At 45.2% G+C, this 10,726-nt stretch overlaps 2 protein-coding genes and 1 pseudogene across 5 annotated transcripts in view; 1 reads left to right on the top strand and 2 right to left on the bottom strand.

The window, feature by feature from the left end:
• SLX4 (SLX4 structure-specific endonuclease subunit) overlaps nt 1–5,347 on the bottom strand; it is a 30,499-nt gene extending 25,152 nt beyond the window's left edge. The window contains exons 1-3 of one of the 3 annotated variants that reach the window (XM_017504481.2): nt 5,301–5,347; nt 2,272–3,391; nt 245–469 (exon numbers count right to left, since the gene is read on the bottom strand). In XM_017504481.2, coding sequence (XP_017359970.1) covers nt 245–469; nt 2,272–2,800 — 754 coding nt within the window. In that variant the 5' untranslated portion in view covers nt 2,801–3,391; nt 5,301–5,347. The other 2 variants (XM_017504480.2, XM_037729906.1) reach the window with 2 other exon arrangements.
• On the bottom strand, nt 1,900–1,999 carry LOC119467725 (annotated as a pseudogene).
• A 21-nt stretch (nt 5,348–5,368) lies between the features above and the next one.
• Nucleotides 5,369–10,726, top strand: part of DNASE1 (deoxyribonuclease 1) — a 33,871-nt gene continuing 28,513 nt past the window's right edge. Inside the window, exon 1 of one of the 2 annotated variants that reach the window (XR_005196320.1) lies at nt 5,369–5,685. The gene's annotated coding sequence lies outside the window, so the exon portion shown is untranslated. The remainder of the gene's footprint in view (nt 5,686–10,726) is intronic. The other variant, XM_037729907.1, reaches the window with a different exon arrangement.

The raw sequence follows: 10,726 nt of genomic DNA, 5'->3' as shown, positions 1-10,726 counted from the left end.
AAAAAAAAAAAAAAAAAAAAAAAAAAACAGGAAGAGGTACCTTGTCAAGGAAACTAGGTAAGAAATGACCGGAGAGACTTTTCATTCTCTGGCTAGATCCAGTGAAGTGGCAAAGGTAAAACATCAAGCAGAGAACCTACTCACAGAAGAAACCCAACAAACACTGATTCCTTCCTGCCTCCCTTCCTCAGAGTTACATTAATAACTTATCTCTGTGTGGAAGACAGAAACACACTCATTATACCATTCTCCGCCATCATCTCCTCTTGAGGACTCTTTGGGACATTTTCTTCTGGCGCAGCCTGGAGGGAGCACTCTTCTGAAGTGTGTCTCAAACGTTCAGGGTCTGCTCTCTTGAACTGCTGCATTCGCTGTAGGACCAATTTTGCTGTGCGGGGTTTGGAGGGACTTGGCACTGCTGCTGTCAAACAGGAAGGAGGAGGCTGGGAGTCGCTGTCGGGCACATTCTCTGGCAAGGAGGAAAATATTCACAACCATCTGTTGTAGCTGGAGAAATAAAAGACTCTTCCACCAGATACAGGTTAGGTGTAAGTTTATCAGCTAGTTTAGGTTTGACTCACAGATGTGAAGAGGACTGGTTGCTTGTTGGTAACCTCTTCGTTTATGGCAATATAGACATAAATATCAATGACAGGAGGGAGTGGGGTGTGACTGCTAATGAGTACAGGATTTATTTTTAGGATGAAAAAACTGTTCTAAAATTAGGTAGTGGTGGTTGTTGGACAACTCTGTGAATATACTAAAAACCACTGAACCATACCCTTTTAAAGGGTGAATTTTATGGACTGTCAATTACATCCGAATAAAGCTGTTATTAAAGAAATATTAATACAAAGTTTTATGTCCTAGATTAGTTCTTCTTTAACTTGGGATCCACAGATGATCTTCAGTGGGGATCCATGAACCCCCTGAAGTTGTGTGGCAGTTTTGCAGGTGTGTGCATCATGCATAGATTTCATTTGACTGGAAAAGAGCAAAAGATACCAGTAAAGTAGGTAAGGCAACACTGCTGAAGCCTTTCCAGAGTCTCTGCGAGCCGAGACACTACCACCACTCTACTGAGAGGTGATTCTGACCACATTAGAAAAAAAAAATGTTACTGAAGATCAGGAAGTAAAGGCAAGAAAATCTAGAAAGAAAATTCAGGAGCTCAGAGAGCCCACTGCGTATTATATATGCAAGGCTGGTCTTCACTTCTGCATGAAGAATGTGTGCTAAGCATATAGCTCAGTATACCAAGGGCAGCAGGGCAGGAAAACTGCTTTAAACATAAAAAATTGGCCAGGCATGGTGGTGAGTGCCTGTGGTCCCCGCTACTTGGGCGGCTGAGGCAGAGAGGATTGCTTGAACCTGGGAGGTCAAGGCCGCACTGAATTATGACAGCGCCACTGCACTCCAGCCTGGGTGACAGACCAAGACCCTGTCTTTAAAAACTAAGTAAATAAATCAATAACAACAACAGAGGAAAAGATTAAAAGATCTTCAGAGACAGAAAGAAAGAACCTGAAGATTCTCCTGGGACTTGGGCCCACACAGCACCCTCATGCAGCCTATCCAAATTAGCTGGCCCAGTCCAACTTACCCATTTTGGAATAAATCCAAAAACAAGAGAAGCAGTATTATTGTGCTGTTTGTGTAACTCATGTCAACCACATAACAGAATTTCATAGAAAATTCTGAAAGTGCAGAGGACTCCAAACATAATCGTGAAAAATTTACACGGGCTGTATTTTTCATGACTGTTGTTTAAACCAGGAATCAGATGGGCGCAGTGGCTCATGCCGGTAATCCCAGCACTTTAGGAGGCTGAGGCTCGTGGACTGCTTGAGCCCAGGAGATCAAGACCAGCCTAGGCAACATAGTGAGACCTCCGGTTCTAAATTTCTTTTTGTTTGTTTGAGAACGACAGTGTGAATTTTCACTCATTTTGTTCAGCTTTTCCAAGGAATGTTTTTTTTGGAGGACTCATCATCAATCTAAATTTTTTTTAAGCTTAAAAAAAAAACATTAAAAAGTAAACCAGGAGTTAGCAAACTATGGTCATGTGGCTGGCTGCCTATTTTTATAAATAAAGTTTTATTGGCATATGGCCATGCCTGTTCATTTACATACTGTCCACACCTGCTTTCTCACTACTACAGCAGAGTTGAGTAGTTGTGACAGTTTGTATGGCCTACAAAAACAAAATATTTACGATCTGGCCCTTTCCAGAAAGTTTTCCAGCCCCTGATTTAAAAGAGTACAAATTACCTCGGGTTTCCTCCCTGGAAAGGTCTGGCAGTGATTCTTGCCAGTTACCCGTCTGGGTGTTTTGTGCTGTTTCCCAGAGCACAGGCTGATCTGGAGCAGAGGCAAGCACACCTCCCTCTCCATTCACAGTGAGGGCCGGTTCACTTGCTTGGCATTTGGTTACCACTTGCTTTTTAGCCCTAGAGGCCTGGCTGCCAGATGGAGATTTCTTCTCTGCAGGGCGCTGAAGGGTTTTGCTCTTGGTAGCAGTTTGTTTGGTCCTTTTAAATTTGCTTCTTATCTGAGTGCCATTTGAGGCGGCCTTTTGTGCCTTCCTTTCTCCTGACACTTCCTTGGTTCCACGTTTTTTGACCCTTTGGAAAAAGCTAGCACAGAGTTCTTTGAAATCCTCATCAGACTCATCCATCATCTGACCAGTTTTAAGGCTTTCAGGCTGGTCTTCAGAGGAGTGAGGGTCAATCCAGGGACATGTAGTCGGATGAGAAAGTGAACCTAAGCCTAGCTCAGTCTCATTCACAGTCAGTTTCATTAGGGTTCCTCTCTACTTCTCAATTAGATACTTGGAGAGTTTGCACAATTGAACAAAAAGTACTGTTTTCCTCTCTATAATGCTTAAAGTATCTTTGTTCAAATTGGGGCTGTGGTGAAACATGTTTAAAGCTTCCCTCTGTTAAAGTCCACAACTGGGCCAGGCATAGTGGTTCATGCTTGTAATCTCAGCACTTTTGGAGACCGAGGGGGGTATCACCTGAGGTCAGGAGTTGGCGACCAACCTGGCCAACATGGTGAAAGCTCGTCCCAACTAAAAATAGAAAAAAAAAGTACAAAAAATTGTCTAGGCTTGGCGGCAGATACCCGTAATCCCAGCCTCGGGAGGCTGAGGCAGGAGAATTGCTTGAATCTGGGAGGCAGAGGTTACAGTGAGCCAAGACCGTGCCACTGCACTCCAGCCTGGACAATGAGACTGAAACTGTGTCTCAAAAAATAAAGTTCACAATTCAAAGAATGTTTTGTTGTCCAATAGATGCCTCTGAGATAGAATACGTATGAACTTGGTGCTCAGATAATTCTCCAAGATCCCGATGATGATGAAGCATATGTGGTTCACTTAATTTCACATCTGTGGAAAACCAAAAGCATGTAAGTGTAATTAGACATTGTCATTTTATGCCATTTCTTCCAGGGAGGGACAAAGCATGTGGGGTGAGGGAAGAGTCTTCAGATAACAATATTGTCAAATATTCAGTCCAGCCTGGTTAACATAATCTAACCATCCTATCAGACATCACAACAGAAGGATCTAGAAGCCTGTCAAAGCTTGCTCTTCCACAGGTATTAAAATATGTGCATCTTGGGAGAGTGTTTTCTTAACTGAAATTTGGAGAGCAAACCCCATGAAAGGCAGTCACCATAGAAACAGGATGATCCCCAAGTCTAGGAAAACTATCTCTAACACTGATCTAAGACCCCTGGCTATTAAAGAGGCTCTTTCTGAAAATACTGCAATGTAAGAGACAGAAAGAGAAACTATATTCCCATGAACACTCAGGAGAGAAAAGGTCACTTTTCTCTATCTTCTTAACCCAGTGAGGGTCTCCAGACTTGGAGGACTGAAATGTTCCCTACATGCAAAGGTTGGGCCTTTTGGGCATGGTTATTTGCTTTGGCGCACAGCTTAGTGGGGTTCAAAAATCAAAACTGAATGACCCAATGGCAGAAGTTATTCCTTTCAAATACAATAATGCAGTCTCCACTGCCCAAGGAATCTGATTAATCATTTTGTTTTCCATAGCTGAAAATACCTAGAATCTACGTTGTATGGCTGGCTCATTCTTCTGTGTCTTCGCCTTAGGGAAGTATACTATGGACCCTCTCCATCCCCATTAATCCCTATCAAGGCCCACTGTTATAATCATACGAAATAGATAATATTTGTTGAATGCTTACTGTGTGCTAAGCACTGTTCCAATTGCTTTTCAAGTCAAACTCATTTAATTCTTGCAAGAAGCGTATATGGTGGAATGTCCTGTCATCCTTCTTTACAGCAAGGAAACAGGCACAAACAGAAAGAGGAAATTGCTCAAAGCCAGTTGGGGAACAGCTTTCAAAGTGGCAGGGCTGAGATCAAACCCAGGTAGTGTGGTTCCAAACTATTTTTATTCATCAGCTTATTATCTGTTTCCCATTAAGCTCAACACTTCAGGAGGGTAGAGATCGATCTATTTTACTTTGTATCCTCTGGCGGATCCGGTGCCTAACTAGAAAATAAGTGCTCGACAACTACTTGTTGAATTCATGAACTGCAGAGAGTTCGGTAAAATGGGAGTGGAGGGAAAGGTGTAGGGGAGAGGCAAGGACCCGCCCACACGGACCTGGAAGGTCAGGCTAGGCAAAGTGAATTTTATCCTGTTGGATGTGGGGAGCGGGTGGAACAAATTCCACCCTCCACAACTGGGTTGAACTCCGCATCTCTGTTGATACGAACCTTACAACAGTCTATGTCCCCTTATAGGTGCCCGATCAATATTTACTGAATGATATAAGGGATCCTGCAAGCTTGCAGGTTTCCAGAGGGAAGGGGACTTGCTCCTCCCCGCTTCGTACCTACCGTGGCGCACGGCTCACAGCCGGCGCGGGGTGAATGAATGGATCGGTGCGGGGCGGACCCCCCCCCCCCCCGCTTCCCCCAACCCGGCGACCTAGGGAAAGAGGCTGAGGGATACTCCTGGGCAAAGGGCTGCCAAGGACTCTGACGGCTCTAAAGCCAGACGGAGAATCCCGATCCCCGGAGACCGCCGTGGGGATCCGGATCCGCCACCCTCCTCCCTACAGGCGGGCCCGGGTCCCTCTCCACCCGAGCGCGGCTCCTCCCTTTTCGTCGGGGCTGCGAGCCTGCCGAGGCCACGGAGCCAGCGAGCAAGACGGGCGAGAAAGGCTCTTCTCCCTCAGGAGAGCAAGAACGGCCCGAGATGACAGGACCTCCGCCTCCCGGGTGCAGACTCCCAGCCCCAGAGCCCGGCTCCTCCTACCTCCGGCGCCGCCGCTGCATCTTCTTAACGGAGACTCACGCTCCTGCGCATGCGCTGCCCGTGCCCCCCGCGAATCATCTGTGCGCAGACGCAGAGCGGGCGCGCGCCGTGATGCGGCAGCCTCTCTTCCCGTCTTCCTCTGCGGCCCCGGGCGCGGGTGCGCGCTGGCTAGCGCTTCCGGTCAGCAGGAGGCGGGGCGAGGCGGAAGCGGCGCTTTCCCCACGTGGACTCTATTAATTGTTGAGAAAGAGTCAGGGCGAGTTTAGTGCACTGTGGCAGCCTTGAGATAAAGTCTGGTTCTTCACCAGCTCGCACAGGAAATGTTCGCGGATATAATGGCAGCCGTCTCTAGGCACACCTGTCTGTGGAGCGGAGAGTGAACAGGGTGAGGGGGACGTGGGGATAGGCATCAAATCCGGCCTGGGGACCCGGGGAGCTTTCTCTCAGGTGGGGATGGCGTGAGAGTTGAGGCCTGGAGGTCGGGGAGGGTTAGCTACGTGGAGAGGGGATTATGCCGCGCGTGCCGCGGCCTGGAGGGATGCCCGAGCTCTTTTGCGCGGCTGGGGCAAAGCCGGCCAGGGCCTGAGGGAAAGGTGGCAGAGGTTCGCCACTGTCTGGCATTGGAGGGACTTCATGTTAAGGCTTTGAGCTTCAACTTCAGCGTCGGTTGTTTGTCTTTTGAGATGGAGTTTTGCTCTTGTCGCCGAGGCTGGAATGCGGTGGCGCGATCTCGGCTCACTCCAACCTCCGCCTTCCGCGTTCGAGAGATTCACGTGCCTCAACTTTCAAGTAGCTGGGATTACAGGCGCGCGCCACCACGCCAGACTAATTTTTGTATTTTTAGTAGAGATGGATTTTCACCGTGTTGCCCAGGCTGGTCTCTAACTCCTAACCTCAGAGAATCCACCCGCTTGGCCTCCCAAAGTGCTGGGATCACAGGCATGAGCCACCGCTACCTGCTTATTATTATTATTATTATTTTTAATAGAGATGGGGGCGGGGGTGGGGGTGAGGGTGGAGTTTCACCATGTTGCCCAGGCTGGTCTCGAACCGTGGACTCAAGCGACCCTCCTGCGCCTTGGCCTCCCAAAGCGCTGGGATTGCAGGTGTGCGCCACCACGCCGGGTGTAAGATTTTTTTCTTTTAAGGCCTAATTACAATGAAAACGGATGAAGCTAGGACACCTGTTAGGAGGCTCATGTTGTGTGATCTAGATGAAAATGAGAGTGGCCTGAATTAGGAAGCGGAGCGAAAAGAATGGAGGAATATTCAGGATAGCCATGACCTAATTGTTAACGATTTGCCGGTTTTTGGCCTTAGCGTCTGAGTAGTGTGCTTCTAGTTACTGAAATAATGAACACAGGAGAAGTGTAAAGGAGTCAGTTTGCAGGGAAAACAATATGATTTTAAAAAGATTTATTATCATAAAATTCACACTTAGAAGTGTACGGTCATTGGTTTTCAGTAGATTTGCAGCCATCATCGCTAATTCCATAACGTTTTAAAATCCAAATCGAAACAGCCATGCCCATTAGTAATCACTCCCCAAATCCCCCGACCCCATCCCCTGGCAATCACTAATCTACTCTCTGTCTCTATGGTTTCGCCTATTCAGTACATTTTATGTGATTGGAATCGTGATACTTGGCTGTTTCTCCTGGACTTTTATTAACCATGTTTTCAAGGTTCATCCTTGTAGCACGAATCAGTACTTTACTGCTTTTCATGGCTGCATAATAATCACGTGTATGGATAGACCATGTTTGTTTATCCATTTATCAGGCGATAAGGATATGGATGTTTTTGCTTTTTGGGTGTTGTAAATAATGCTGCTATGAACATTGGTGTTCATGGCACAAGTTTTTGTGTTCTAGAAGTGGAATTACTGGGTAAGACTACATTCAGTTCTGTATGTTGAGTTTCAAAACCTTCAAAGAGGTTTTCCTAGATGAAGGATTTAGGAGGTGTTGCTCTCTGGCTTGGAAATCTAAGTTAGTTTGTAATATGGTTTCCAATTGGGTAAAGTAGAACAAGAGTGATAGGCAGCCCGGAAACATGGGTAGGGCAGGGTGTCTTGGGGTTTTAATTTATAGAGGAGACTAAGTGACAACGTGAAGAGGCCAGTGCTGTTGAAATAATTTCTGTTTATTTTATATGTTATTTTTTTTGAGATGGCATTTTGCTCTCGTTGCCCAGGCTGGAATGCAGTGGTACCATCTTGGCTCACTGCAACCTCCGCCTCCCAGGTTCAAGCAGTTCTACTGCCTCACCCTCCCAAGCAGCTGGGATTACAGGCACCTGCCACCGTGCCTGGCTAATTTTTTGTATTTTTCATAGAGACGTGGTTTTACCTTGTTGGCTAGGCTGGTCTGGAACTCCTGACCTCATCCTCCCAAAGTGTTGGGATTACAGGCATGAGCCACCGCATCTGGCTTGAAATAATTTCTTTCTTACATTTCTCAAGAAAAGGGGACATGCCAGCACGTGCAGAGCTGCAAAGGAGGCATCAGCTTTTGGTTAGGAGGAAAAAATAGGAACAAGTAGAAAGTCTAGGCCAGATCATTTATGGGGTTTACTTAGGAATAGCAAGTCAGGGCAGAGTAAACATTTTTAGGATTGGATAATTTAAATAATTCCATCAGGCTAAGATTTCAAAATATAAGATAGAGAAAAAAAATTTAAACAGCTAATAAACATGGACATGGCTGGGATGATATGAAGGATAGTTAGGATGGTAGAGATTATTTTTTTCCAGTCAGATTGAAAATGAAGTGCCTGATTCCTATTTAGGATTTAAATCTCTTAGAGGCCCAACCCCAAATCTGCCTTTATTATTTATTTACATAAAATGAATTAGTTAAGGTGTGGTTTAGAGAAGAGAGTTTTCTTAAACCTAATAATCTCAACTGAATCACCTGTGGAATTTTTTTTTATTTGGAAAGGCTGGGACATTACTCTTAGGCCTATTGAATAAATCTTTCAACCTGTGTCTTTTGAAAGTTTCACAGATGATTCTGATGGTCTCAAGATTGAAAAGCACTGCATTCAACCAACACCAGCTGAACAAACACTGTAGGCTAAGTGTAAGAGAGATGCCAATAGCTGGGTCAGGATGTTGCGTGGGTTTTCGAATTACACATAATTCCTCACTTCAAGGAACAAAGCCATCCATAACAGGGAGCTGCTTCTTTGGGCCACAGGTGATCATTGGGAACCACCTTGTCCTGGACCCTATTGTGACTTAACCTCCAGCAGCAGCCCTGGGGTTCATGCTCTTCCACTATAATTAGTTAGAAGTCACCCATTGTGTCTAAGTTGAAGGGCAGTGTTCTGAAGTACTAGATGGATGTGATTTGAGTAGGAACAGTACTGTATGTTTACTGTCAGCATTTCAGGCAGAAACCCACTGCACTGTGAAAACACTCAACCGGGGGATGAAGGAAGATTTCAGATATTAAACGGTGCAAATGGTCCTTGTGTTTGGTAAACCTTACGGGGTTTATCTTAAAGAGCAAATGGATGCAGAAGTACATGAAAAAATTGTGCTATTCCAAATAGACGCGCTCTTTTCCCAGTTCATAGCAGTTGGTCATTTTTGGGTCCTGGGGAAAAAGGCAAAGGTTGAAGATGCTGTGATCATCACTTCCCTACCCTCCTGGAATATTTCCTTTTTGAAAGCTTCTGGCGTCTTCCACCAAATTAATGTTTTAAACAGTTGAGGATGAATTGGAAGGCCCTTATCCCAGGTCTGTGGATTGATTATAAATCATAAAGCCATAACCTGTCCTCTACCTCCTTCTCATTTATCTTGACTGGGGTTGGGGAGAGGGCAGCTTGAACAAGGAAATAATTGTCTTCTCAGTTCTTCGGTCATGTTAACTTTTATTTACCCCTGTATATTCACATTTTCTAGACCACTGAAATTGGTAACATCAAGAGAGGAGATAACTGTTTTTGTATATCTAAGTATAAGAAAGTTACTCTAGATAAGTTATATACTGTGTTTCCCTCAGTGTCCTGCCTACCACTGCTCCCTTTGTGTGATTTAGTTCTGTGTGTTCTGCTAGACAAATTTAAGGGAAATTTAAGACAGCAATACTCCCCCCAAAGTATCCACCAGCATAATCCCTATCAAAATTCCAACAACCTTTTCATTTGTTTGCAGAAGTGGAAAAACTGATGTTAAAATTCATATGGAATTGGCTGGGCCTGGTGGCTCACGCCTGTATCCCCAGCATTTTGGGAGGCCAAGACGGGCAGATGACTTAGGAGTTGGAGACCAGCCTGGCCAACATGGTAAAAACCCTATCTCTACTAAAAATAAAAAATTAGCTGGGCGTTGTGGCAGGTGCCTGTAATCCCAGCTACTTGAAGGGCTGAGGGATGAGAATCCCTTGAACCTAGGAGGTGGAAGTTGCAGTGATCCGAGATCACAACACTGCACTCCAGCCTGGGTGATAGAGTGAGACTCTGTCTCAAATAAATAAATGCATGTGAAATTGCAAGGGGCTCCTAATACCCAAAACTTAAGTAGCCTCCTACTTTTTTCTTTTTCAAGAACACACTTCCTTACATTAAAACTTACTACAATCTATAGTAATCAAGACGGTGTAGTACTGTACTAGCATAAGAATAGACATATGGGTTGGTGGAATAGAACTGACAGTTTAGAAATAAACCCCTACATTTATGAGCAATTGGTTTTTGTCAAGGATGCCAAGACTAGTCAATGTGAAAGAAAAGTCTCTTCTACAAATGGTGCTGGGATAACAGGATATCACATGCAAAAAAATGAAGTTAGACCCTCACTTCATACCATGTACAAATATTAACTCAGAATGGATCAAAGACCCAACTGTAAAAATGAAAACTATAAAACTCTTAGAAGAATACAAGCGTAGGCCGGGCACAGTGGCTTATGCCTATAATCCCAGCACTTTGGGAGGCCGAAGTGGGTGGATCACCTGATGTCAGGAGTTCAGCCAACATGGAGAAAACCCCATGTGTACTAAAAATACAAAATTAGCTGGGCGTGGTGTTATGTGCCTGTAATCCCAGCTACTCAGGAGGCTGAGGCAGGAGAATCACTTGAACCTGGGAGGCAGAGGTTGCAGTGAGCCGAGATCACACCATTGCACTCCACCCTGGGCAGCAATAGTGAAACTCCTTCTCAGAAAAACAAACAGTACAGGGTAAATCTTTATGACCTTGGAGTTGGCAGTGGATTCTAGATACGACACTAAAGGCACAAACAAAAAATAATTGAACTTCATCAAAATTAAAAACTTGGGTTTAAAAGTACAGTATCGGCCGGGCGTAGTGGCTCATGCCTGTAATCCTAGCACTTTGGGAGGCCGAGGTGGGTGGATCACCTGAGGTTAGGAGTTCAAGACCAGCCTGGCCATCATGGTGAAATCCCATCTTTT

Source organism: Cebus imitator, unplaced genomic scaffold (assembly GCF_001604975.1).
Source record: "Cebus imitator isolate Cc_AM_T3 unplaced genomic scaffold, Cebus_imitator-1.0 Scaffold322, whole genome shotgun sequence".
Classification (NCBI taxonomy): Eukaryota; Metazoa; Chordata; class Mammalia; order Primates; family Cebidae; genus Cebus; species Cebus imitator.
Note: the sequence above shows the minus strand (reverse complement) of the source record. Positions and strands in the feature narration are given on the sequence as shown.